This window comes from Chaetomium strumarium (assembly GCF_033439665.1).
Source record: "Chaetomium strumarium strain CBS 333.67 chromosome Unknown B0T15scaffold_1, whole genome shotgun sequence".
In the NCBI taxonomy this organism is placed as follows: Eukaryota; Fungi; Ascomycota; class Sordariomycetes; order Sordariales; family Chaetomiaceae; genus Chaetomium; species Chaetomium strumarium.
Window position 1 is genome coordinate 3,104,536 of NW_026944429.1, and position 25,999 is coordinate 3,130,534.

A 25,999-nucleotide genomic window follows, 5' to 3' on the forward strand; every position below is an offset into this window, starting at 1 on the left:
CCTAGATTTGCGCAGATGAGTGGACGTCTTGGCGGTACCCTTCAGCAAGGGGGGTCCCAAGCAAGCAAATGTCCACATAACCCCAAACTGATGACTGCGGGAAATGCATGCTTCTGGAGGACGGGAGTCATTGTGGTTGGCTCATGGGTTGCTTGATTGCTTTTCACCTCGTTAAAAATTCCCAAAAGGAGCAAGGACTCGATTTCCTGTCCGCCGCAATGCATGGCATGGAGCAAAAACTGAAGCCAATCCTTGGGGTTACCCTACGTACAGCATTTCCGTGCCATGAACGGGTTGCACCGCGACTTACGCATAGGTGGCAGATCTGGGCTTTCTTTCTGTGCTCTACAGTATGTCAGTACGCGTGGGGGAAAGGTAGGTACCTTCGCTGATGACGGAGCACCTATCGTAGTCAGGAGCCGTTCTGTGGTTTGTTTCCTTGGAGAGCTCCGCTTGAAGTGTTTGATCAGGTCTTCGCACATAGCCTTTGCTTTTTCTACACAGTGCAATGCAGACACTGGAGTACAGTACATCCCCGTCCCTTACCGGTCAATCTCCTCTTCAGGCCCCTGCACCCTCAGCTGAATCTAAATGCTCTCAGATCTCAATGCACGCGGCCAGAAAGGGGTTAGGGCCGGCGGCAGAAGTACTGTGTGTTGCTAGAAACAGTAGGCGAGATTTATTGAGTAGAAGCACCGAGAGGCTGTCGGAATTGCGTTGCAATAGTTATTTTGTATGGTGATGGTCTCGCGGATGTCATGAGAACCCGTAGCACAGACATCAATAAGGTATCCCCCGGCTTCCGGGGTGTGCCATTGCGGATCATCCGAGAGTGGAGTCTATCCACATATGGTAAGGTAAGCAAATTAAGCGGACGGGAGGCGTAAGTGCCTCATGCGCCGCAGCCAGACATGGCCCCATCGTTTCTCGAAATGCCAATCCAATGCAATGGGACGCCGTCATTTGTCCATGCAAGCTTGTGTGTTCCCGATCATACGTCCCTTATTATTACTGACCGCCTGACTATCTTTACTAGTGTAGATACGACCTACCTACATACATACATACAATATGACCGCTGTCACTAACTCAAGGGTTTGCTGCGTTGTAGCATCCATCCGAGAGGTCACGCACGTCAACTTGCACATTCTACTACTAAGTATGTAGTAGTGTACCTTAGTTATTTTTGGACCGACAAAGACAGTTGTGGAGCTTAGTGTACCTAGCAACTCATTAAAGGTGGGCCCCCCAAGCGAGCAGGGATACGGGTAGGTAGTTACTAAGGTAGTCAGGACGAAACCGGCGAAAGCTGGGCCTTTTTTTACGGAGTATACCGGGGCGTCTAATCCGCGACGGTCCCAAACTTCAGTAGCGACATGGGCAGTTCACTTCCCGCTTTGTTACGTCTATCGCTAAGCTCATTCGACGGCCCGGTGTTGGGCAACGTAGGTCAAATCTTTCCCAGGCACGCCAGGGTCCATGCGCGATGTCGACAACGCACCAACGAAGAGTTCCGATCTCTAACCAGCCTCTCGGTGTCGAAGAAGACATGGCCAAGAACTTGTTGGTTGCGGGGCCCGGACTGAAGTGTTAACCGGTGTGGATCTCGATCCCTGTTGCACATCATGCTTTTTTGACATCCATTGAGATCATCAGCCCGCTAAGCTCAGATGAACACCGGAACTCGACACTTCCCTGGGGCAGCGTCTCTGGCTCACGGCATTCAATTTGGAGAATGAACCCCACGCTACCTGTCTACAGCCGTAGAAGTTGTTACGGGAAGCACTTGTGCCACGTTTGGGGCTTGGTGCAATTACTAAAGGCAGTACTAGTATTTAGGAGACATCCCGTGCTTAGAGCACGCGGATGTTCCGTCCGCGGCTCAGGCGGCGTAAAAGGGAACCCGGACATCACGGCCGCGAGAGACAGAGAGCTCTCCTGTTGCGGTACGGCATCCCTCGGCCCGTGTCGACTGCCATTTACACTAAACAGACGGTCCGCTTGATCCCGAAAAGATGCGGGCTCTCGTGCTAGACCTACTGCCACCCCCTACCATCCCGGCTCCCACATCACAAACATCCCAAACATGTGTCCGCTTGGAAGAGCTTCCCCCAGGTGAAGGTCCATATTTCAGACAGGCAGACTATGCCGGATCTGGACGTGTCCGCAGGCCTGGATCTCCAGGGCGGTTCGTTCTTGTTCTAGCGTGTCACCTACGTACACCCCCTGCCTCGGGGAAAAGTAAGCGGGCTGCTGCCACTCCCAACCTAATATCTTAAGGGACTCCGTTGCCGTCCCCATCCCCCGTTACTGGGTAACCCATGCAGAAGGGAGCTCGGACTTGGTCTTGGTGACTTCTTCGGACCACGATGTGAGCCCGAGTCACAGAAGAAGAGAGTTACACATTTGACAGGCAGCAGCACACTTTGCACTCGCCTTTCGAGTTCTTTACTATACTTTCCGTCCAGCCGCGGATTCAATAGGACACTCTCCCAGCAGCTGGGCGCAGATCAAATTCTGGCTGGCAGAGCGAGCGGCAACAGCGACCTTCCAAGTTCCTGCCAGTGGGTAATAGCGGCAGCATCGTTCCTTCCTGGACTTGCTGTTCGAATCAGACGGGACACGGAGCGGCCTAAGTAACGAATTCTCTTCGTGACTGCCTATTCCAGACAGCGGGCGACTGGAAATGGACTGCGGCTTCCGTTCCTAGGTACTACACAGCAGGCACCGTGTCTTGGATCAATCTGTGGACTTGAATGAGCCCCGATCCGCTGCTGGACTGGTCGCATCTTGTGGACCATTCCTTATTCCTCCGTTCGTCTGCACATCTGGCAGGCGTCACAGCACTCAGCACACAGTAGCCGTCTTCTGAGACCCCAATCTCCAAATCGGCAGCAAAAAGGAAGAGCGTGTGGCTCCCTCATCTCGCAGCCTCCCACCTTGTCTTTCAGCCCTCCCGCGCTAGGGCTCCCTGGGCTTGCTGGGATTGACCCAAGGCCCCTTGCCCCCTTCCCGCCCCAAATCGGACTCCCTCCCTTTCTAACCCCACCTGGTGAGTGTGTACAAAGCACAGTAATCGGGGCACGAGGCACGAGGAGGCGCAACTCAAGCAGCCCAAGTACCGGCGCTTGTCTCCTCCACTGCCGCCCAGAGGCGCTTTCATCCCAACGGACAACTTGAACTCAGAAGATTGCCAGCCCCGTCTTCTTCATCCTCACACCCCTCCCCAGACGACCCCCAAACCCCATGCCGCAGAGCCCCGAGCCCGACAACACCAATATCCAATAATCGAGGGCCTCACATTTCGGACAGTGATCGACACTCCACACCTTGTTCGCGACCGAACCCAAACATCTGGGTTTGCGGAACCCAAAGACTGGAGAAGCATTAAAGGGTTGCGGCCCCCGGGATGGCTGTCTGTCTGGCGTTGTGGCTTCAGCCTTTCTGACCGTTACCGCAACGCTTGCTGCCGGCATTATCCAGCCAAAGAGTCGGGAACCCCTCTGGAGGGCTCCAAGTGTCTACAGCAGTCCGCGAGCGTTGTTGTCCGGAATCGTCGTATCAACGACCGAGACCTAACCACCACAAGGCATCTGCCGGGGCTCATCGCGAACGCACTAGACGTAACGGCGGCGACCAAAGGATACGACCGACTGGCATTCTTGTTGGGGAAGCCAATCGTGCCTCGCCTTGCCACTGGATGCTGCTGAAGGGTGCAAGAGTATGGGAGCTTCAAGCGTGGCCTCTCAGAGACCACTCCCACTTCCGGAGTCACACAGTACGCGGTACCCCAGCCATGCTTCTACAACCATGACTACCATCCCAAGTGATAGCGGGTTCGATGTTCAGCTGGTCCCCCCTTCAACAGGCACTGTCCCTAAGCCGCTGTCTCTGTCTTCCTCTTCCGACCCCGCCCCTTCATCCTCCCATAGCACAAACAGCACAGCAGCAGCCACAAGTATTCCAAGGACCAGTTTTCTGACTCGCTCAGGAGCAATACTAGACGGGTTCCCACCGTCAGCCTCCCACAGCACCGGATCGCAGTCGTCGCAAGGCACGCCGCTCTACTACGGCCACATGACGGGCTCGTGGCCAACGCCGGGTTTATCGCAGGCTCCGGCGTACGCGTACCAAAATGCAAACTCCGGAGCCCCTGGCTCAGGTCCGCTGGCCCAGCCTCCGTACGCTCGATCACCGGCATCATACGGATCGGCCCCCTCGCCCTCGCTCCCGCACTTCCCCGGCCACCCCTCTTCCTCGGCTCCCAACGGAGAATCCATATCCGCGCAACAGTCGTACCATGATCCGCAAGGAGGGAACCAAGAGTCCGGGCTTAACCAGTCCATGCTCGGCAACCCAACTTCAAATCCAGCACGACTGGCAGCACCAGGACATAGCACATCAGTGGGGGGTCCGTCAATGGTGCACGAGGGAAGCTCTTACCGCCAGCCGCCTACGCCGACCAGCTATTATCCACCGAACTCGGCGGCGCAACAACAGTCTTTCCCTTCGTATGCCTCACCCGTGACACAGCCTTCACCGACGGCTGCCTCGCCAGCCACTACGTCGGGTCCTCTTTCACGGGGGCCGACCTCGATATCCGGAATGGCCCCGCCGGTACAGTATTCAGGCGGGCGCGCTCACCAGATGCCGTCCATGACATCCTATGCATCATATAACTCAATCTCCGGTCCAGTGCTGAGCAACATGCATCATCCGGGCGCTCCCGTAGCTATGGTTGGCAGCATGCAAGGGCTTCCCGGCTTCAGCCACCATCATGGGCTATCCCCGCATCATCCGCATCAGCTGTATGGCCATCACCCGGGCGGTCCGCCACCGCAGTCGGAGCGCCCGTTCAAATGCAACGAGTGCTCGCAAGCTTTCAATAGGAATCACGATTTGAAGCGGCACCAGCGGATACACCTGGCTATCAAGCCGTTTCCATGTGATGACTGCGATAAGAGGTTCTCTAGAAAAGATGCGCTGAAGGTGCGTCGCGAGACTGTCCGCGGTTTGCTTTTGCGCTCTAGTTGTGCTGATAGACTTCCCAGCGGCATAGACTCGTGAAGGGATGCGGCGGCATTTCGCCTACAGATGGGTCCGGCGTTGCAACAAGCGCCAACGGAGACTCCCCTCACGACGGCGATATTGCCAGAAGCGCCGATCGAGACGGCAGCCCGTCGCAAGGGAAGAAGGAGCCTTAAACCTAGCGCGTCTATCAGTTTTCACTGCCGACGCAGCACCCTTGCTGCGAAGTGCTAGATACTCTACTCTGTCATGACATCAGAATGCCTTCTTGGAACAACATGGTGCACGAGCCGGACGGAACCGCCGCGTCATGTTGCATGGCCTTTGCGGGTTGTCTGTTTTTTTATTCGTTTATTGGCGTCGAGGGCAAGGGACTCCTCCGGGGAAAACAGGACCGGGATATGGCGTCAACTATCAGGGACGAGGTGCAAATCACTAGCCCAAGGAAGAGAAATAGGGAGGTTGACCTCGGGGTCAGGTTACGGAAGGCACGGTCTCCAAGACTAAAGAGGGGGAACGTAGGTGACTAAGCAAAGTGCGCATCCGGGTTCGTTATTCCTTTACTACTAGACTCAGAGGCCCTTTCCCCCTTCTGTTTGGCTTAGTTGATACCATTCCACTTTTGCCTCCAGTTTGCAAGTTCGTTTGGGGTTGGTTCTGGGCAGCTAAACGTTCATCCTGTCTTTGGGGTTCAGGGAATCAACCCATTGGTTCATGTTTTTACCGGTTGGATATTATATGAGGGCACCCAGAGCCCACTAGCAACGGAGAAGTGTGTCGTAGCATGCGGTGGTATACCCAAGTCACCAATTGAAGCAATTGTGCTTTTCCCCGAGTGTATCCTCCATCGGGAGAGTCAAAGGGGAAATAGGGGCCTTCTACGGTGAAAGTAAACAGACGGCACATTGGCCACCTTGAACTCGTTGGATTATCCCTCAGAAGCCGGGGCCATTCCGTTCCCATCCATGGAAGGTTTTGTTGACGTGATCAGACAACCCGAGTCTTAGGACCAGTAAGAATCAGTACAAGCATGGGAGGCATGACATTCGGCTCGCCGGCAGAGGCTAGCTTCGCATCATCATTTGGGTGATTTGGCTTGGGGATTCCAGTCCAAAGCGGACGGTGAAGCAACCGGTTGGTGGTCAATCACAGATCTAAGGGCCAACAGACTGGATCTCGAGCCCAAGATACCTACAGTACCCTGGACCCTTGCCTCTGATAGCTTCAGCTGAGAGCTGCCCGCGGAATCGAGTGAGGCGGGTGGGCGGGTTTCGGTAAGGTGCATTGCGCTGTGCAGTTAGTTTGCATCTTCTCGGGACTCTGCATTCTCAATTCCGCCTGTCTCTGTCGCTATGACCCAGGTGCGGATTCGGACTGTCAGACTGAACCTCACGAGGAGTGTTGATAGTTATTCGTTCTCTCAGAACCCCACGGTCTGCCCTCAAAGCGTCTTTCCTTATGATAGTCCCGTTTCAACGCAGACATTTGTTTCCAACACATCAAAAAAAAAATTTATATCCAAGTGGTGTGTTATGTATACCACCTTTAGGTGTGTGTCTCAGCCACGCAGAAATGAAATTGTGACAGAAGAGGGGATTATTTCAACACCTTTACGGTATACGGCGAGCTGGTGTCCGTACATGGTATTCCCTCACTCGATATCCACATTCGGGCGACAGCAAATGCATACAATACAGTATGCCCTACATACGGGATACATCGAAACCTCTCCTCGGCAAACCTGGAGGAAGATCAAAACTCAGGGGCGGTAACTAGTTCCCCTGTTGTTTGCTATTCTCCTTCCGCTAGTCGATGCAGCTGAACGCAATCTGGGCCACCTTAGGAGTCAGCCATTGGGTATTGACCAAAGTTCCTTAATAAGGCAATGTTTGTCTGTGCCAAAATGTGTTTACCTACGGCACAAGGTCTCTGCTGGGGCCCCACGAGCAGATAATTTAGCGCCGGCGATGCATCATGCTTCGGCGACTCCTGGGGGTTTTCCCCCACGGATGAGAATGGAGGTGTGAGGCATGGTCCTGGAGGGCCAACAGCCGCCCGTTTCCTGATCCGGCGGGCTGAGGTGTAGCAAGCCGCCATGCCACGCGACCCTGCAAGGTGCCTCGAGCCACCCCAGCTTGTCCAGTTTGTCAAGCTGGGGACACGTGCCGGACGGAGACCTCCGTGAGCCAACAACATATATATACACTAGATAGCGTATGCATGTGCCTCTGCATCCTGGAGCACCGCAAGAAGGTGGGGTGAAAGACTGGCTATTCTGGAGGGTGAGCTGCGATGTTGCCGCCCTCTTATTACGCAATCGTAGCTGATCATGCAGAGCCTTGCTCTGGACTGAGACCAAGGTACCATGTCGGCCAGTGAGGAACAATGAGATGCCACACTTCGGTGAAGCATCATTGGTCGAGAACTACGAAGACCGAGGCGCCCACGGGGTGGGGAGTAGGAGTGGTAGACAGAAATCAGAATAGCCCTCAGCAAACTGGCCTCCAGGTGGGGTGATGGATTTGTTGAGTCTCTTTGGTTCATGCGGGGATGCTTCTTCTTGCTTCGTCTGAGGCAAACCCACCTGTCGATCTGGTGTGTCCGGTCCTCTTTCTTCTGCACTCAACGGAAGCAGGGGCGGACCGAGGTTTACGTATTGTGTCCATTGACGATTCTTGGGGACACAGTGCCAATTTGATCAATGCTTTCGGTCTGCTCCATCTGAGTTTGTACAGTACGTACATACTGGTACTGTAGTTCGGTAGGCTAGCAAGCCGAAACACAAGCAGCGCTGAGGTGGCTGATCGGATCAAGTAAGGCTTAACGTCGAAATAGGCCTCGCCGCGAGATAAGATGCACTTACATAAATAACCTAATTCAGATATAGTCGCATGCGGATCTGGCCGTCGTAATATGGGACACCTGCAGTGTTGGAATCGCTGCGGGCCATCCGGCTCGCTTGCTTGCGGAATCTGGGCAGGCAGCAGATCTCCATAGCCGAGGGACTGGGCCATCTCGTGCTTGTCAAGCGAGACGGAAGCTTGGTGCGGCTCCCAACACTCTTCGTCGATACTCATTTGCCATCTTGGAGAGCTCTGCGAGGTCTACAGTCTAGTCTACAGTCTACTAGTAGCAGATAAGGTAGGTCAAAAGTTCCCTACCTACCTGTAGGCTATCCTGAGGAAGCGACGGATAGCTCAGCTGCCGTCAGTGCTCAGTTGTTCTTCAAGGACAGAAACAACGTAGCTTAGGTAGAATACCTGACGTAGAATATGTACCGATGGACGTTAGAGTGCTGTGCCAGTGGGGTGGGGTCTGTTAGTGTCAAGCTGTAAGCGGGTACCGGTACCTCGGTGGCTCGTGCGCTCGTCGCCTTGTGGCGATTCCGAATCGGAAAGCACCAATCGAACGCTTCATGCCTTTCAAATCCGGTAGTAGCTACGGCGCCATTCTCCTCCTTCGCCGTGCATCACAGCGTACCACTCTGAGCCACTCTATTAAGGTTTGCGGTGTAAGGTTGGGATTGCTGACCCGCTCCCCGCCGCACAATTTGAGCAAGTTTCGTAACGTTGAGGCGCGGACGTTCCATGGAATCCATTTCCAGAAAAGTACTTGATCGCGACACTTCCCCGGGAAGGTGTGATCCCGTCTCTTTGCTCGTTTCACCCAAGAATAAGCCAGCTTGGCGACAGTTGCTCCAGAGTCGACCACAGCGCCGTTCTCTTCTTAATCAAACACGAGCTTGTGTCTCGAACCCAAACTTCGGTCTCAAACCATCCCACGCGGCAGCTAAAAGGGCAACGAATACGACGTTTGCATCAGATTTCTCGCCACAGCGGTGCGCGGGGAGCACGGGGAAAGAGCAAGCCGTGGAGCTGTGACAGTCATCCAGTCTTAATTCGACGAGCTTAGTATATACCAGGTACTTAAAAGCCGCCGACGGTTGAGATTCCTGGAGACCTTCCGCGCCACCTCTTATCAATCTGGAATCGAAAACCCACCAAATATGAGCGCACACCCACTGTTTCCTAGACATGGCGATGCCGCGTCCACGGACACACACTCGGGCATGACGATGGACATGGGCGGCGACTCGTCCATGTCGTCATCGCCCATGATGATGTCAGTCTTCCAGAACTCGATGTCCACCGCGCTTTTCTCGTCACGATGGACGCCCCATAGCACAGGCACCTACGCGGGCACGTGCATCTTCCTCATCATCCTAGCCGTCATCTTCCGCGGCCTGCTGGCCTTCAAGTCGTGGCAGGAAACCAGGTGGCTGGACAAGGAGCTCAACCGGCGATACGTCGTCGTCAACGGCAGGGGCACGCTGGCCGAGAACCTCAGCCGGGATTCGCTGGCCAAGGGCGCCATGGTGGTGAGCGAGAACGGCGTGGAGGAAAACGTGTTGCTGGTGAGGAGGCGGACGCCATGTGCGCGCCCGTGGAGGCTGAGCGTCGATCCGTTGCGCGCCGTGATCGATACTGTTATTGCTGGCGTGGGATATCTTCTGTGAGTGGCCTTTACTTCCTCTTACATATGTGCATGGTTTGGATTAAGACTGATTGGTTGGTGCAGGATGTTGGCGGTTATGACCATGAATGTCGGCTACTTCCTATCGGTCCTCGGCGGCACTTTTCTGGGGAGCCTTCTTGTGGGAAGGTTTATCTCATTGAGCGAACATTAATTGCAACCTTCGAGCGCACAGAGGGCACACAGCCGATTCTTTAGCATACGCGTGCGCAATCGGCTTGGAATTATGATGGGTATGACGGGGCTTGGGCGTTTATGGGTACAGGTCGGAAGGGGTTTCTTCTTGGATATCGGGTTTCGCGGCGCGGTAGCTTGATGCCCTGTTTTTGAAGGCTTTTGGAATACCATTCGAAGAATACGTTTTCTTCGCTTCAGAGATCATTCAGATGGTTGGGCACTTTGAATCCGATTGTTGAGAGTGCGACCACTCAACAGCAATCGTGCGTCGTTCCAGCACCAAACATCTCTGTTAGCGACAAGGGCTATGGAAAGTATCGATACTTGCCACGGCGAAAAGCGGCGCTAGAGCGGAAACTTGCTCAAACCCGCGCAGCCGGGAACGACGGACCCCACACAGCGCCAAGCCAAACGGTCCGCCTTCCGGATCCGGATGCGAGGCCGATCTTGGTGTCGGCTTCGAATCTTCGATCCGGCCCGGCGCCGGCAGAACTTGCACTAGCCGACGACGGTGTCGAGCCAGCGGTATCCACATAAACTGCACCCGGGGATCCATGTGGACATAACTACAGTATGTAGGGAGTTAGGGCTTGACGTCGCGCCTGCCCGGCTGAGCCCGCCATGTGCGCCCTTGGCTCAGTCTTATAGCCGATCCTGGCAATAGTATCTGCAGTACATCCCCTCCGTGCAAGTGTGGGCTAGGTAGTATGGGTATGGCGACGGTACGCTTGGCTCTTACGATATGGCCCAGATATAACAGTTCAATGTGCAGTCGTTGCCGGTGGAAAACAACCAAGAGCCTGCGAATACGTCTCAACCCTGATACATTCCTCCCGGCAGAGTCCTATCAAACACCTTCTTTCCGACGCCGTTCTGCCCCGAAGTCAAATCACATAGTTTGGGACGTCGGCTTGTATGAAAAGGGAGGCATTCTCGGCTCATAGTAGGCTCGGTAGCGTATTGATTCGTAAAACCTCCCAGTTGGCCTCCTTCCCAAGGCATTCATTCTTCCGCCGACCTGACGGTCAACCGCGTGGTTCTGAAGGAAACGCACATGCAGCCAACTGCGGCAGCTTTGGTGGCGACATCATGCTCAACTCGTTTCTGGAATCGCCAGCCAGTACTTGACGTGCCGGAGCCAGAAAACAAATGTCCTAGCTGTTGATGTGACCATTTTCGAGTTGGAAAGCACGAAAGGGTTCTGGATCATTTCCGGATTAGCATAGCATAAAACGACAGGAGCCGCTGAACGACGCGGAATGGTCTAGTTATCTACGTATACAACACCTTATATAGCCGGCTTGTTTGGTCTTAACAAATCGGCCTCACCCGACAGGTTGGAACCGACTCATGGACAGTACCTGATCCAACCCGCGGGCACAAAAAGCTGCCGTTTCTCGGGGGGTTGGGTCGGTTTGTATGTATGTTTATTCTTGTATATATAAATATAAACACGTACGCATTCAAAAGAAGGCGTTTCTGGCGACAGAACCCTAGTGGCTTCCGGACACGATGTATCTTTCACAACCTACTCCGCAACATATGTATTATGGCCGGTGTCTGCGCTCCCAAACAAGCCATCGTCTTGTGTGCGAGGTGCAGACGCCCCAGGCCTATCCACCATCTTACTCCCCAAAATCCCTCATGCCATTCCAGCCCCCGAGGTAATTTTCAACAGCGTCGAACTAATAAATCCGTAAGGACATTGATTGCTCTGGGTCCAGACAGAATGCAAATGTGTCTTCCCAAACCAGAAGCCCACTCCAACCCACCCACCCATCCGAAACAGGAAAAATCTCCATGTAAGTGACGCCTGGGTACCGAGCTTTCCAAGAGAGGAATGGGCATGTCAGCGGGAATCCCCGCCGCGATCCCCGTTTCCCGCGCCGGGGCGATCTCGACTTGGGCAAGGAACAGGAGTGATTAGATCGGATCAGACTCAGAAGATGTGATGTCATGCACGACATGCGTGGCATGCGCTGCGCTTATTAGCCACGACGCCATGGCTCTTTGTCTAGCTGCTTATTCGCCGCGCCTGGGCCTTGTCGGAGCCCTGGCAGGCTCGGTTCACTTACACAGGAAGAAATGATGTGAGAGGTTCCAAAAGCCAGGTAGGTAAGAGTTATTTTACAATTGTTGCCTATGCTCTCCTCCCCACCCCAAGAAGTGTGACGCCTCGGCTGTTGTATGGTTCGGTTGCCCAACCGAAATCCATACGAGAATTTCTCCTGGTATGCGGTGCCCCTACCGTGGAGAAGGGTCGATAGGGAGTGTTGAACGAAGCAGACATTTGGATCAGTTTGGCGACCGAGATGATAACTGTTCACCCAGAGCCATGGGATAAGCGGAGAGAGAGCGATTGGTGCCGAAGTCAAGATGGACTCGCTTGGCCAGCGAGCTCTCCGACTCCGACTCCGATCACGCTCGTGATATGATCCCGTTGTTTGATCGTTGAATTCATCTCGCTACCACAAACTGGAAAATCTTCAAACCAATGATGATCCACAGCATAGCACAAGCATACACACGTGCCTCGGAGATCAAGTGTTGCCGGGATGATGTCGCCATGCACCAACCAACCCTCCCGAATCGAATACACCGAGGTTCGTTCACCCTCCATCTGAAGTCTCCAGTCATCACGCACACAATGCGCACCAATTGGCAACCCCCAGGGAGTACCCATCGCCAAGCAAATGATGGGGCAAAATCCACACCAGCTGTCCTCACTCGACAGTGCACTCTGCTTCGGACTATCGACTCTCCTTGGAAGGGGGAGGAGTGAGGCGACGCCAATCGATAGAAAGCCGCGAGTAGACCGTTGAAGAAATTGTAACAATGATAACCTGAGGGATAAACAACCCCGAAAGAACGCCAACCCAGACAAGCCTCGGGAATGCCGAGGCCGTCCCATAGATGTCGACCACGGAAAACGACGGTTCACAAATGCATTAATGTATTGGGGTATTTTTTTTGCGAGCAAAAGCGGAGGTCATGATAGTAGCCGTAGCCGACAAGGTGACGTTTAGGACTGGTGGCCGGCATGCTGCTGAAGGCTGGCAGGGGGCATATACTGGTTTGGCCGCGACTGTTGCACGTAGCTGGAGTACGCCAGCGCCTGCTGGGGATCCATTCCGACGTTGGGCATGTAACTGGGTGGCATATGGCCTTGTGGCAGGCCGGGCCGGCTTGGCTGGGGTGGAAGGTGAGCGCTCGTGGGCTCTTCGGGGGAGTCTACGGCGCTAGCGTCGTCCACACCGTCGCCAGCAGCTGGTTCAGGCGCGTTCAAACATGCCTAAGCCCCATCGTTAGTCTTGCGACTAGATTCTTGAAATATAAGATATGGAAATGCTCCTACCTGAATCAAGTTCTTGCCCTCGGCCTTTGTGACAAGAGGTTGCAGTTTCGGCGTCGTAAACGTGTAGACGAGACCGGTTTCCGACACGACGAGAAGCAAGACTTGAGTGCCTGTCAGGACCGACAGTTCGTAAGCCTAGCATGAAGAGTGCGGATTAGCGGCTGGCTTTCGATTGGAGCGCCGGCGCGTAGACGCGTGGCAAGCTGTTTTTGGAGACCATCTCGGGGGGATCACCGGAGGAGCTCGGATGGCGCAAACAAACCTTCTTCATAATGCCTGCCTTGCGCTTCGAGAACGTGATATGCCGCCGCGACTTATCGCTGATGAACTTGATCTCAATCTTGCGGCGTTCACGACCACCCTTCTCATCATCGTCGTCGTCGTCGTCAGCCGTGCTAGGACGCGCTCGCTTAATGCCGCGACTCTCGACGGCAGCATTGCCATTGCTGACCGAATGCGCGTCGTCGAGCTCGGTAGGCGAGGTCTGGTCGTGTTGGTCCGTGATGTCGGCCATTGTTCCGTTCAGGTATCACGAGATACGAAAAAGGTAACGTGGTGGAGATGCTGTTTTGAGCGTTGTGCCGATGGCCTAGACTTGATCTGGCGTTGAGCGGAGAGGCCGCTTCTGGTCGCAGAAACCTGGTTGGGTGCTGCTGGATTGAGTTTGGTGTGCCCGCCGAGTTGAAGCGAGGAATTCACGTTTAATTTTTAATTTGCTGGGTCCTCCAAGCAGGCTCGCGTGTGGTATGCGCTGGGTCACTGTGCGCTTCGCTGACAGACGGAAAGTGCAAGCAGTGCAACTCGAGTTTCCCCAGGCGGAAAATCTGAATTGAGGCGGCGACTCGAATTGACCGAGTTCGCGCTTTTGGATGGTTTCCTTCCCTGTCAGGAACGAGCAGAACGTCAAGTCAGCTCCTGGTCGCACCTGCACCGAACGGGTTTGGCGAGTCCGGAATGATTGAAAAGAGAATAGCGAGGGTGGCTGCGGGCCGCGACCAGGAAGTTAAAGAAAGGAAGGCGGGGAGTGGCGTCTGAACTCTGAGGAGAGCCTGTACAGTGCGAGACGGAGGAGGTTGGCACAAAGTGGAGACAGAAGAGTGGGGATGTACCAGGCCGGTCCGCTAGCGTATATCTGCCCGGGGAATGGCTGCTGCACGACGATGACAGACGCGGTCCGATTGCGAGCCGATTCCATTGAGGTGAAGCATTCGAGCGTTACCCACGGATACCGCATGGAGTGATTGAAGCTGAAACTGAAGGTTAGAGGTACCAGAAAAAGTCTACCGTAGGCTTTTCAGGCATAGATCCAATGGATATGGACAGCGAGTTTTGTCAGCCTCGATATCAGGTGACTCGAAACTACAGTTACGGATAAACGAGGTGTGAATCTGGTTGGTGTTTCTTCCTCCACTGCAGCCCGCAGGGTGGGATTCCCGAGTGGAGCCCACCCTAGCACAGTCTCAGCAAATAAGAGGAACACTGTGTCAGAGAGCTTCGCTAACCTCCAGCCAGCGGGAGCGGCATCGGAAATTGGCTGGTAAGATTGATCGCGGCCGGATCTGTGCAAACAACCACGTCTTGATGATGAGGTGAAAGCCATGCTGCTCTCACCTGCTTCAAGAGCTTACTTTATTAGGTACCGTCATTTCCTGGTCGGTCAAGTCGTTGGGGGCGGGGGAGGGGGGCGCGGCGCACGCATGGGGAGCACGGGCCTCGTGGGATTTCAACTCAATCCCAAGATTCTTTCAAGGGTAAGGTACGGATAGAATGGGACCGCCTATACCTGTATTCACTACGCGTAATGCTTCCAGCAGGACGCTTATTAGGTCTCGAACGAGAAGTTCCCAGTGGCGGCGCGGATCTGCCATCGGAGCGTTCAGTTCGCCGACGATGCTCGAATCTGCAGGCGACAGTATGCCTTTAAGATGCAGGCAGGCAGCCAATGCAGGGATAACGGACGGGCCGGAGCCACTCCGGGGGTCCTGTCCAATGGAGAGCCCTCCGGATTACTTATCTCACTCAGTTAGCCATGCAGGTGATGCAGCGAAGGGGGGACTATCGATTTCGACGCCTCGTTCTCCACCCCCGCCATCATAAGGGACCGGCCCTTTGAGATTGGCAAGGTTCTAGCTAGCGACCGCGATCGCGCGCAGGTCGCCTGCTCTGAACAACGGCCGTGTGCCTCCTCAGGTTTCTGTTGCAATATCGCCTGCGATTCTGTCCAACAGTGATGGAATTTCGGTTCAACTCGGGGTTTCACTACACGCTTTTCTATGGCCTTGGGATGGTAGTTACTGTAACTACTGTGTGGACGTGTGTTGCATGCCAAACTCGAATGAAGGCTGGCAATTCTCCTGCCCCTGTCAGGTGAAGCGAAGCCACCTTGGCAACGTGTGGGATACGAACACATATTTGAATCACACTGTTCTCTGGGCACCATGACCTGGATTGATGAAGGAGGAACGAGACGAGCATTGGATACTGTGATATTGTCCGGATGGATGAAGGCGGAAAGGGAGACTGTGACTGAACTCCAAGAACGTAAAGCCATATGCAGAAAAAAATGGGCCGACTTAAAAGGGGCACAGATGTGTCAGCTGCATGATACGAAGACGTGCCAGAATACGGAGTAAGCGACGAGCCTATCTGCAATTAACGCAGTGTATAGCTTTCTACAACGAAGCTACTACTGTACACATTACAATTTGAATTGACTGCAATTGCGTGGTGACCCGAGAGCTGGAGAAGAATGGATTTGTGAAGAGAGCTTGGATGTTACTCGTAGGTACGAGGTTCGACAGAGGAACATGGACATACATACCATAGATCTGCGGCAAACCAGATGTTGACTATACGTAAGGTATTTTAAACATGTAGACTTGACCCCAGCTTTCGTGGTTTGTGTTATTATTGATGGATGGCAAGCATTCTCCTTGCTGAGCCCGGTCCGGGAGTGCGCTTTTGGGATGCCATTGCCTGCAGACTTATTACCTTATACTTATAGCCTTATTACCTTATAACCTTTCTTCCTCCCTTTCTTTTTTCCTACCTACCTTTTTTACTTCTTTCTTCTTTTTAGGTTACTTTTCTTTCTTCCTTCCTCCTTTTCTTCTTTATCTTTATATTCTTATCTTCTTGCTTACCTGGGAGGCCACGGGCAGCCACCTGCCTACCCAGGAAGCATCGGAGACATCGAGCATCTTTCACTCTACCTTATCTGTATTCTGTCCTCAGTCTATGTAGGTCTAGGTCCGGGACGAAAAATCTTGGGCGAGTAGGCTTGTAGAGAGGCTCAATGGGGCAACCAATCACCCGTGGCTAACCGAATCTCCTGCACTGTGTGCAAGGGCGAAAAGCGGGGAGAATCGAAGACGGAGGAAGCAAACTTTCTGTATGCAAATGATTTTCATGAACTAGCGAGCTGATGAGAGAAGGATATAGCTAAGGGACGTTGACTATGCAGTGCCACCAATACATGAATAGCTGCTCTACGGACGACAAGAATATCGGACACGGATCGAGCAGGGAGAGGCCTCTGAGACAGAAAAGGTGCGGGCAAGCGCCTAGGGTAGGTATCGGGCGGTCTAACTGGCGCAGCGGTCTTTGTTATTTAAATTTCTTTACGTCCTCAACAATTCATCGAAACTATTCTTGGTGTCCGAGTCTATTACATACATACCTTAGCTTATTAGTGTTGAATGTCTACCTACGCTAGACTTCAAGTTGCTTGAAGTCTGCTGAATGAGGACGAGGGACGGATGCAAATTCGATTGCCCAAAACAGGCATAGGAAGGACAACTTCTTCTTCGGGAGGCAAGCTCTTCTGTGATTCGCCAGTTCCTATTTCACCGCCAATTGTTGTCGTTATCCAGCCTTCCTCTTCGTGAGGGTCGAGGACAGTGAACCTGTGTACGGGTTACCACAGTATCTAAGTGCCTTAGGTACCGGTAATAAACCTGCCATGTAGACATGCCATTTTGTGAAGAATCATCCAAAACAACGCGAGTTACTACAAAGTTCAAAAGAAAACGTTAACGTCTCTAATTCGAGTTCTCCAATATGTCGGTGCTCCAGTGCAGGTACGGACGACCTGTCGGGTCACTTGCAACGAGGCATAACTGACAGAGAGAATGACGCAGCTGAGTGTTTGCATCTTCTCAGTCCAATTGTTAAGAGAGATTCTGCCCTCTCGTCTGTTCATCTTACTCGAACGCAAACGCGCAGAAAGTATGTGGTGGTTATACCATTCCTGTTTTTGTTTCGAAACTGGGTTTTTGCATTGTTTGATGGGTTTCAAATGCGCATTTGTTGAGTAGTAAGGTACCTTATATGTGAGCCCGATTTGTACACCAAATTGAACCACTCCCATGGAGACTTCAAGGAACACCGGAAACAATGGCGATGGATTTTTAATACCGAGCATCTGAACTTTTATCCCCTCTCGCCTCTGCGTGTAAGCGCCCAGAGGCCATGGCGCTTTGAGGTGATTTGGATGGCGCCCAGTGCAACGGGACGCGGGAATTGGCCTGCGTGGTCTGGCACCCTATAGGCCCGTGCGGGGTCCGTCTCCTCCGGCGGTCGCCCACAGGTCGCGGCAGGACCCTGGTCTCCCGACACCATCTGAAACACCCCTAGTCAGGGAGCGTGAATCGAGTCACCGTGCAGCACAGCCTCTGCTACATTTCGCCTCGCACCAGTGGAGCAGAATCGGCTGTTCTTGTCACATTGCCCGACCTTTCACTGGTTGCTTTTGCCTTGGTGCTGAAGAAATCATCGGGTTGAGCAGGGCCTTGCCTGACCCTACGATGGACCCTACTCATCTCGTCTCATTGACGCCCGCTCGTGTGCTATGGTCTTCCCATTCCCTTCTGCCCCAAGACGGCATACCCTCTCCATTCTCGTGATACTGCTCCGAGGCTAGAACCTCGTGATTCTCTTCTCTTCTGCCGTTCTTCGCCTCTGGCAAGGCCCGCTATCTGCCATTTTGGCCTTTTTGAGTCCGTTCTCGATGTCTTGAGACAGCCAGTGCCGTCTTAATCATTTTCTTCTTCAGATACCTTCTTTTAATCACACTTTGCGTTTATACGCTCGATCTTTCCGCGGCGCCGGGTTGCCGGTCGATCTTGCCCATTCACTCATTGCGAGCGGAGCACCGCTCAACGACGCTGGTCGTCATCTGCGTGGAGAGGGATCTTAAAGGGCGGAAGGACAGGAACGTGTGCCTCGAGGGACGGTTGGTAACCAAGCGGGCACCATGAACAAGGTGCATCTGGCCTACGTGGTCTCTGACGGCCTCTTCGTGCTCATGGGCATCTTCATCCTTGCCTTCTCCGTCATTGTCGGCAACATCAGGGACGAAGTACCAACCGATGGGCAACAAGCGGCAAGGAACCTCTTATACCAAGGGTTTCCGTTGACAGGTTGGTAACTCAGGGTTCGATCGGCAGTGATACAGTGTTGCTAACGGTATACACAGCGGGCATCGTCAACGCCGTCTTCATCTTCGTCACCTTTATAATTACATTACCCGGCCTTGCGACGGCGTCTCGCGGCTGGCTCAAAGTTGCGGGCTACATGGCTGTATTCTGTGCTATATTCTCCATGGCTCTAGGCCTCGATCTATGGCTATCGACACTGAGGATCAGGGAAGAATTCGCGCCCCTTTTTTCGGCTCAGTCGGAAGATGTCAGGAGCTTGATGCAGACAGCCGTAAGCTTACACTCACATCCCCCAAGTCTAAGAGAGGGAGGTATGACTGACGGAAAACGAAACAGTTCCAATGCTGCGGCTACTTCAACAGCACAAGTCCGGCGTTCGCCACTGACGCCACTTGTCCCAGCAAGGCAGCCGCCGCCGTTATGCGCGGATGTGCGGCCCCCATCACTGCCTTCTCCGGCGTCTTCCTCGACAACATCTTCACCAGCCTGTTTGGCGTGGTCGGGTTTGATGTCGTCTTCATCATGGCCACTGCCTGTCTGCTCAAGGATCGCAAGGAGCGGGAGCGGTTCCGTCACATTGACGAGAAGAACGGCTTCGGGACAATCTAGGTGCCTGGTCTGCCACCAGTGATCAGGGTAGGGGATGGTGTCTGGTGATCACTGTGAATATCACAGAGAGAGCGTTGAGCTGGCCAGAAAGTACCGATTGGTTTTGGTCCCGTTGCATACATTCACTTGAAAACGGGCGTGGGTTCTTTGACGGGACGTTACATCGACTATTGACGGACCGGACCGCTTTGGCAGATTTGTAGCCATCTTTGTTACATATCTTGATATAGACTCTAGCCTGTTGTATTTGACATCTTTCCCAAAGTGTGGCGAGTCTACGAGCCGATATATATGTCGAGCTAGCACTTTGTTCCTCCACCGTGGTCGATTTGTCTGTCCCACCTAATGTCCTGAGACTTCCCCGCCTTTGCTTCGCCCGTTCAGATATTCAGGATAGGCCCAGAATCACTACTTGTACCACGAAACAAGTTGTGTGTGCACGCACGGAAGGCCATGACATGTTGTGCTGTTCCGAATCCTACATCAATACTAGGGTTTTGAACTAACAGCAAAAAGACTTGATTTATACTGGGGAATCGTCCTGCCTATTACTTCCCGACCCCGACCTCGGTTCAAACACCACCAGGTGTGGCCTTCTCTCTGACGATGAGTCTACTCGTCCAGTCTCAAGGTCGTCTCCGTTTACGGGTGCTGTCCAACCTGCGGAACTCGCCCGCGGAGAGGCCACTGGTCCCGTTGGCCGTTGCCTATTTCCCCATGGTGTTAGACCCCATATCCTATGTGCCACATCTGGAATCCCGCCAGACGTTTTCCGGCCCGTGCTCCTCCTTGCGGTGAACCCAGGAAAACCTGTCGACTTCCGTCGCCGCTTGAAATTCCTCCTGGGCGAGTCCAAGAGCGGATCCGTCTCTTCGGCCCAAGGTTCGCCGGTCAGTGCAGGACTACGTGAATTAGTTGCCCCTCGTCTTGGAAGCATGGATGAGGTGGAGGCTCTGTGGACGGGTAGAGTAGTTGACCGCCGCCTGCTGAATGTGGGGGATGATGGGTCCGGGGTGCTGCGGTCGTCCAGCTCGTCCCAGATTTCGGCTCGTTCTGCCCATCGTGACGGAGTTGTCCTCGTGGAGCGGGCCATGGGTCTCCGAGGCGCAGAAGCGGAAGATGCCATGGAGACCTCGGAGGTAAGATAAGGCCCAAAGGTTTGGTATGTGGCCTGCGTCGGTAGCGCACCCTCTCCTTCTTCAAGGAGAGCAGAGCGGAGCGAAACTTCCTCCTCCTCTTCCTCGTCTGTATCTTCAACCAGACCAAGGCCGGGCGCCAGCGTTGACTGTCCGACCCCCGGCGTATGCTGCTCGTCACTGAGGCGCCATGACAGGGCCAGCACACCAGAGAGAAGGATGACGGTGCCGAGAGCGATAAGGCATGCGCGCAGAGGGTTGATAAGGTCAGTTTGGCGGAAATAGATCAGTCCGTCGAGGATCGCAATTATGTTGTAAATACAGAAGATTAGGGGGTATAAAACGGAGGTCGAGACCAACTTGAGGCCGCGGTGGAGGTAGTAGAGTTGGCTGAGGGCAAGGGTAACCAGGGCGAGGACGAGCATCCACGACTGCCAGTGGATGAACTGATTATCGCCGTCAGCGATCGTCCTGACGATCAGCTCGACAGCGGATTTGGCCACCAGGAGAGAATGCGCAGACAAGGTGCCGCTTATACACCCGTACGAGAAGCCGCGCGCAAGGCGAAACCGTGGGTCCTGCATTAGCGTCGTGAGATGACTGACGAGCTCCGTCGCGACGCCGAGACCGACGACGAACACGGCCTGGAGGGACATCCAAACCACGAATGGCCGCCTCCCCAGAAGCTCAAGTAACTCGCTTAGCGTGTGCGCTGGCGACGGAATCGCCCCAAAGACAGCGATCAAGACAGCGCCGCTGCAGACCAGTAGCGTCCCCCATAAGGACCACTTCGTAAACGGCTCTCCGAGTATGAGCGTGGCGCAGATCGAGTTGAACACCAAGCCTGATGCCTGAAGCGTCGACAGAACTGGTAAGGGGAGCATGGATATCTGGACCGAACTCCCCACTATGTTGGATATCAGGAACATGCCCATCCCCAGCTGCCACCTTCTTCTGCGGTAGGCCGGCCGCCTCACGTCATAAGGAAACTTTTCGTCTTCGAGTATATGCGACTTGCGTTGGAGTGTTAGGCCGAGGCTCTGAACGCTTGTAGACAACAGCCCGACTATGATGCCGAGCTGGCACGTTTCGCTTGCGCATTAGCACCTGTGCCAAAGCGTAGCCGCCGCAAAGAAATGGGGGAAAGTCGCAGGGCTTAAACCTACAGCTATGCTCCCGCCAGGAGAGATGCCGCCTATGAGCCCCATTGCGGTGGCAGCAAAAGGCAAGGCGGTGTGCTATCGTGATCGCATGAGGAGGAGTGATTTCGAGCGTGTGGACGAAGGCGGCGGCGGATCTCTGGTTTTGCTGTACGGTTTGTATCAATGATGGTGTAAACGCTGTCGGCGATTGAGGTCGGCCTGCAGCACTGGGATTGTGGTCGACCGAGTAGACAGGGCACCGGTTCGTAGCCTGGCTGGACTCTCGTTTCCCTGCTGCTACGTCAATCAAGACTGCCAGCTCTCGACCTTTGATTGAGGCCGTGCTGACTGAAGCACGGCTGGGGGTCGCTTGTCCAGGCCACGAGGTCGCGGGCGGCGATCATGAGGCTACGGCTGCCCGCCCGGGGAAGCGGGCTGTAAAGCGGCCTGGAGCGCACCGATTGCGGCACAGGCGTGAGACAGGGACTGTTGTCAAAGGCGTTTCTTCCCTGACGGCAGCGAACCTTTTTGATGGTGGAAAGGCTAGCTGTCAGAGTTGGCGCAGTGAACTCCAGAGACAAATCACAGACACGATACAGACGGAAGTTTTGCCTTCTTCAGGTTTGCCTTGCAGTGGTAGAAGGAGAGGCGGAAGTACTGTCGAAGTGTACGGAATAGAATGGTGGCGCTACCGGCGAGTGCGAGGTGTCAGCCGGATGGCACTGTGCGATCAAGACGGCAACTCGCAGTTGCTGCAGTGGCCGCTTGAAGCTGAGCCACAGTCAGCTAGTGAGTGGCACCGTCGGGTGGCTGATAGCTTTATGGGTGCTTATCTTGCCTTATCACCTTGCTCCAACCTTGATCCTGTCGTCAGTCCGCGCCGTTGCCAAGCCAATTGTAGCAGGTTAATCCATGCGACGGAGCTGCGTCAACGGCGTTGTTGGTTGGCATCCGCCGAACACCCTCCGCACACCAACAACACCAGAACTAGTGTAGGAGCCACCACCCGTCTTCGGATTTCGCCTATAACGTGATCTACCCGATTCCCTCCCGCTTGCGAAGACCGCCTTCTGCCCGACCATCGCTTAGGAGCTTGGTTTATATCCCCCTCCTCCTTCCGCCGACCACCCCTCTCACTGAGTCAGCCCAACCACCAACCGCCAACCTTTCAACATGTCACAAATCCACTCCCTGTCCGACGACCAGGTATGCGATGGCTACAGACTCGGCCTCTGCACCGGCGCTGGTGTGTCCTCGACGCCCTAAAGGGAATTAACTAACGACCCCCTCCAGGTCGGACAGGAGCTCCGGAAGATGACCGCCTTCATCAAGCAAGAAGCGGCGGAGAAGGCGCGCGAGATCGAGATCAAAGCCGACGAGGAGTTCGCCATCGAAAAGTCCAAGCTGGTGCGCCAAGAAACGGACGCCATCGACTCGACATACCAAAAGAAGTTCAAGCAGGCGACCATGTCACAGCAGATCACGCGGTCGACCATGGCCAACAAGACGCGGCTGCGCGTGCTGAGCGCGCGCCAGGAGCTGCTGGACGAGATCTTCGCGGCGGCCGAGAAGCGGCTCGGCGAGGCGAGCGCCGACGAGGAGCGGTACACGACCGTGCTGAAGGGGCTGGTCTTGGAGGGCTTCTATGCCATGAACGAGCCCGAACTGCAGATCCGCGCGCGCAAGGCGGACTATGAGGTTGTGCGGAAGGCGATCGAAAAGGCCGCCGCTGAGTATAAGGAGAAGACTGGCAAGGAGGTGGCGGCCACCATCGACGAGGAGAATGACGTGCCCGACGGGAGGTATGCACAGGCCCACCAGCACCTGATTGTCACTGCGGGCGAACCTATTGCTAACGTGATATGATTGATAATGATACAGCGCGGGTGGTGTGGTGATCGTGGGTGGCAACGGTAAGATCGATATCAACAACACATTTGAGGCCAGGCTGGAGTTGCTCAGGGAGAGCGCTTTGCCCGCCATGAGGAAGGCTCTGTTTGGCGAGAATCCTAATCGCAAGTTCTTCGACTGAGCCACTTCTGCTCATCTCGTCAGAGGGCGTTACTTGCAATCCGACCTCAGGGATATCAGCTCATATACATGACTGGGATTTATGCTTGGGAAAACATTATTGATTATCATGACCGCGAGGTAGAGCCACGCTAAGCCACTGTGCGACGGGGTATCTCAAGGGTCTGTCTGTATGATACAGGTTGAAGAGCGATTCCACCAGCAGTTGAAGCATTCAGATATGCCATGCACCAAGGTCACACAACAACTTCTCCAGCCGCCAAATTATCCTCTAAGGCGTTTTCGGGGGCGGCTGGCTCTTGGAAAGAAACCGCTTCATGAACTGCTGCTGTTTGGGTCTGTCGACTTCGTCCTCTCTAGCATTCATCTCGAAAATGTCTCCCTTGAGAGGAGGCCGTGTTCGTACGGCATGTTGTAGCTTGCGCTCGAAGTCTTTGAGTTGAACTCGGGCCTCCATCCTCGACATGTAGGCGGCGCCCTGCCCATGAATATTGGACCACATGAACCTGATTCTGTGCGCTAGTTCGTCGACTTCAGAATTGTATTGCTTGATAGCCTCCGGACTGGCATCGTCACCGGGTGGTGAGCCGTCGCCAACTGCGACACTCAGCATCTCGGAAAGGGCCAGCAGTTCGAAGTAATCAGTGTTGGTTCGGTCGATGATGAACTCATCGGCCTGGTCAAGACGGTCGATGATGGACCGTATACTGAAGGTCTCTTCTGGCGCGGAGAACGCCCGACGCGTGTCGTCAAACACGAAGACCAGTGCTAGCCTCCGCCGCAGCTCCACCAACTTCGGATGTAGTAAAGGGATGGCGGAAACCGCGTCCCAACGAAGGGTGGCGTCTACGGTGTGGATATACAGGGACTCGCCTACATGACCGCACTAGAGCGTAAAGAAGGTTAGACACTTGTTAGCGCGGAGGCTGGAGATGGTATCTCACGAAATTGTTCCATGACCTCCAAGGTACCGCTAATACCACTCGTAGTAATGCGTCCTGGAAGTCGGTACTAACGGCGTAATCCTCACGTGCAATGTTATCGATGCCGAGGCGGAGAAGGATGGACATGACCCGTGTGAGCACCTTGATATTCAGAGCATGTGCCGTCTCTGCAAGAATCCGGAGAACGGCTTGTAGACGACCGCGATTATGCTCTGGATACGGAGCGCCGTTTTCTGAGCGCCCCCCCGGCTGTGAAGCCGTCCCCAGGGCCCGTCCAGAAGCCCCGAGGTCCCGAAACAGCCCCAAGACAAGGTCCTCGTCGATGAGTCGTTGGATTTGGTCTGGGCAAGTGCCGAGGAGCCGCAAGTATTCGTCTCGAAGCTTCTTGTGCTTCTCATGCGTGACCTGGTTCAACACCCATTGGAATATCTCGTCCGGCAGGCTGCGCATTTTGCTCTGGATATGAAAGGCTAACCCATCTTCGAAAATCTCGGATCTGTGCGCCTCCGATGCGAGCAGAGTCCAAACCCCAGTGGCTTTGGCCTTGGGGAAGGTTTGGTGAACTTCCATCGCAGTAGTGCTGGGCTGACCCTGGCGGTCAAAGAAATACCACTTCTTCCGTTCAACAGTGGCCTCTGTTCGTCTCATCGCGCGCATTAGCCTCGCGCGGTTTCCCTCATCCTGACTTCCTTCGGGGTCAGAGAGGACTTCCAACATTGAGTCGTGAAGGCTGACGGATCCCTCTTTTCCCGTCCTTCGCCCAGATGCAGTTGGGGACTCCTCGGCCAAGATGGCAGCCGTGCGCTGCTCGCTCTCCTCGATGACGTTGTCTGCCTCGGCATGTTTGAGAAGCGCCTTGATGTCAAACTTGTGTCGAGTGTTGATGGTTAAGGGCGAGGAGTGAAACTCGACCGCTCTCCGCTTTGCCTTGGGCGTGGCATAGACATTGTCAGCTTTCCCTGCAGGCCGGGGGGGGAGCGTGCTGCCAGAGGGCTTTGGAAACAGAGACGGAAAATCGTCGTCAGAGGAGCTGAAGCCATCGTCGTCCTCGTCATCCGAAGCTCGAATTACTGCATTGCGGTCTCTGACAGTTGAAGCGGGCGCGGGCGGAGATGAGGAGAAGAGGGCAGGCAGTGGTGATGGCGATGGTGGGGGTGGGGTTGGCGGAACTTCTGCCGTTGAGGTCTTTGGCTGAGGGCTCTTCGAGGATTTTGGTACCGGCTTGAAAAAGGTAGCGATGTTGGCGTTGCGGGACATCCCGAGTCAGTCTCAGCTCAACGCGCGATCACTCTTCCTTGGCTGACGGGTTTGAGATAGAGTTGTCTTGGCACTGCGACGCGTCGTTGATGAAGATGAACCGCGTCGTGAGACAGACCGCGAGTGCGTAATTACATTGTACTTACGTACAGTACTTCGCACAGTAGCTGTAGCGACAACCGTGCTTCGCATCAACGCAGGTTACACACCTCGCATGTGAATTCTAAGATAGGTACAGTAAAATGCGAAACTCCCAAGTACACTGGACGCGGGTTGTGTTCGATCTCGAGTCGACGCGTACTGAAGCCGCTGGCCTGCGTCCTTTCCCATCCCCAAGGGCGCGCGCACT

At 54.4% G+C, this 25,999-nt stretch overlaps 7 protein-coding genes across 7 annotated transcripts; 4 read left to right on the top strand and 3 right to left on the bottom strand.

Annotated features, from left to right (window-relative positions):
* Positions 1 to 3,810: 3,810 nt before the first annotated feature.
* On the top strand, positions 3,811 to 5,204 carry B0T15DRAFT_506967 (uncharacterized protein; the record flags this gene model as incomplete). The annotated part of the gene is made up of 2 exons (XM_062867621.1): positions 3,811 to 4,989; positions 5,052 to 5,204. The coding sequence occupies 2 exons, from the start codon at positions 3,811 to 3,813 to the stop codon at positions 5,202 to 5,204; spliced, it is 1,332 nt and encodes a 443-aa protein (XP_062726056.1).
* Positions 5,205 to 8,839: 3,635 nt separating this feature from the next.
* On the top strand, positions 8,840 to 9,873 carry B0T15DRAFT_31759 (Ctr copper transporter family-domain-containing protein). The gene is made up of 2 exons (XM_062864017.1): positions 8,840 to 9,540; positions 9,607 to 9,873. Exons 1-2 carry the CDS (start codon positions 9,035 to 9,037, stop codon positions 9,713 to 9,715), a joined length of 615 nt encoding a protein of 204 aa, XP_062726057.1. The 5' UTR covers positions 8,840 to 9,034; the 3' UTR covers positions 9,716 to 9,873.
* Positions 9,874 to 12,649: 2,776 nt separating this feature from the next.
* Positions 12,650 to 14,045, bottom strand: B0T15DRAFT_31771 (SRF-type transcription factor (DNA-binding and dimerization domain)-domain-containing protein). The gene is made up of 3 exons (XM_062864019.1): positions 13,356 to 14,045; positions 13,094 to 13,228; positions 12,650 to 13,030 (listed from the first exon to the last, which is right to left on the bottom strand). The coding sequence occupies exons 1-3, from the start codon at positions 13,605 to 13,607 to the stop codon at positions 12,761 to 12,763; spliced, it is 657 nt and encodes a 218-aa protein (XP_062726058.1). The 5' UTR covers positions 13,608 to 14,045; the 3' UTR covers positions 12,650 to 12,760.
* A 4,127-nt stretch (positions 14,046 to 18,172) lies between these two features.
* Positions 18,173 to 19,402, top strand: B0T15DRAFT_31832 (uncharacterized protein). Its single transcript, XM_062864023.1, has 3 exons — positions 18,173 to 18,513; positions 18,570 to 18,802; positions 18,868 to 19,402. Exons 1-3 carry the CDS (start codon positions 18,348 to 18,350, stop codon positions 19,138 to 19,140), a joined length of 672 nt encoding a protein of 223 aa, XP_062726059.1. The 5' UTR covers positions 18,173 to 18,347; the 3' UTR covers positions 19,141 to 19,402.
* Positions 19,403 to 19,412: 10 nt separating this feature from the next.
* B0T15DRAFT_31844 (uncharacterized protein) lies at positions 19,413 to 21,809 on the bottom strand. Its single transcript, XM_062864026.1, has 2 exons — positions 21,443 to 21,809; positions 19,413 to 21,355 (listed from the first exon to the last, which is right to left on the bottom strand). The coding sequence occupies exons 1-2, from the start codon at positions 21,482 to 21,484 to the stop codon at positions 19,664 to 19,666; spliced, it is 1,734 nt and encodes a 577-aa protein (XP_062726060.1). The 5' UTR covers positions 21,485 to 21,809; the 3' UTR covers positions 19,413 to 19,663.
* A 486-nt stretch (positions 21,810 to 22,295) lies between these two features.
* B0T15DRAFT_31898 (vacuolar ATP synthase subunit E-like protein) lies at positions 22,296 to 23,585 on the top strand. Its single transcript, XM_062864032.1, has 3 exons — positions 22,296 to 22,624; positions 22,712 to 23,220; positions 23,300 to 23,585. Exons 1-3 carry the CDS (start codon positions 22,592 to 22,594, stop codon positions 23,448 to 23,450), a joined length of 693 nt encoding a protein of 230 aa, XP_062726061.1. The 5' UTR covers positions 22,296 to 22,591; the 3' UTR covers positions 23,451 to 23,585.
* On the bottom strand, positions 23,503 to 25,737 carry B0T15DRAFT_31894 (uncharacterized protein). Its single transcript, XM_062864031.1, has 2 exons — positions 24,394 to 25,737; positions 23,503 to 24,335 (listed from the first exon to the last, which is right to left on the bottom strand). Exons 1-2 carry the CDS (start codon positions 25,648 to 25,650, stop codon positions 23,721 to 23,723), a joined length of 1,872 nt encoding a protein of 623 aa, XP_062726062.1. The 5' UTR covers positions 25,651 to 25,737; the 3' UTR covers positions 23,503 to 23,720.
* Between the last annotated feature and the right edge of the window lie 262 nt (positions 25,738 to 25,999).

Excerpts from the sequence above, each read along its gene's own strand:
- B0T15DRAFT_31759 (XM_062864017.1), top strand. The coding sequence starts at position 9,035 with ATGAGCGCACACCCACTGTTTCCTAGACATGGCGATGCCGCGTCCACG. Across the intron at positions 9,541-9,606 it reads GCTGGCGTGGGATATCTTCT|GATGTTGGCGGTTATGACCA; the intron begins GTGAGTGGCCTT and ends TGGTTGGTGCAG.
- B0T15DRAFT_31771 (XM_062864019.1), bottom strand. The coding sequence starts at position 13,607 with ATGGCCGACATCACGGACCAACACGACCAGACCTCGCCTACCGAGCTC. Across the intron at positions 13,229-13,355 it reads AGGCAGGCATTATGAAGAAG|GCTTACGAACTGTCGGTCCT; the intron begins GTTTGTTTGCGC and ends TCTTCATGCTAG. Across the intron at positions 13,031-13,093 it reads AGGGCAAGAACTTGATTCAG|GCATGTTTGAACGCGCCTGA; the intron begins GTAGGAGCATTT and ends GATGGGGCTTAG.
- B0T15DRAFT_31832 (XM_062864023.1), top strand. The coding sequence starts at position 18,348 with ATGAACAAGGTGCATCTGGCCTACGTGGTCTCTGACGGCCTCTTCGTG. Across the intron at positions 18,514-18,569 it reads CCAAGGGTTTCCGTTGACAG|CGGGCATCGTCAACGCCGTC; the intron begins GTTGGTAACTCA and ends CGGTATACACAG. Across the intron at positions 18,803-18,867 it reads GGAGCTTGATGCAGACAGCC|TTCCAATGCTGCGGCTACTT; the intron begins GTAAGCTTACAC and ends AAAACGAAACAG.
- B0T15DRAFT_31844 (XM_062864026.1), bottom strand. The coding sequence starts at position 21,484 with ATGGGGCTCATAGGCGGCATCTCTCCTGGCGGGAGCATAGCT. Across the intron at positions 21,356-21,442 it reads CTCCTGGCGGGAGCATAGCT|CTCGGCATCATAGTCGGGCT; the intron begins GTAGGTTTAAGC and ends GAAACGTGCCAG.
- B0T15DRAFT_31898 (XM_062864032.1), top strand. The coding sequence starts at position 22,592 with ATGTCACAAATCCACTCCCTGTCCGACGACCAG. Across the intron at positions 22,625-22,711 it reads ACTCCCTGTCCGACGACCAG|GTCGGACAGGAGCTCCGGAA; the intron begins GTATGCGATGGC and ends GACCCCCTCCAG. Across the intron at positions 23,221-23,299 it reads AATGACGTGCCCGACGGGAG|CGCGGGTGGTGTGGTGATCG; the intron begins GTATGCACAGGC and ends ATAATGATACAG.
- B0T15DRAFT_31894 (XM_062864031.1), bottom strand. The coding sequence starts at position 25,650 with ATGTCCCGCAACGCCAACATCGCTACCTTTTTCAAGCCGGTACCAAAA. Across the intron at positions 24,336-24,393 it reads GGAGGTCATGGAACAATTTC|TGCGGTCATGTAGGCGAGTC; the intron begins GTGAGATACCAT and ends TTTACGCTCTAG.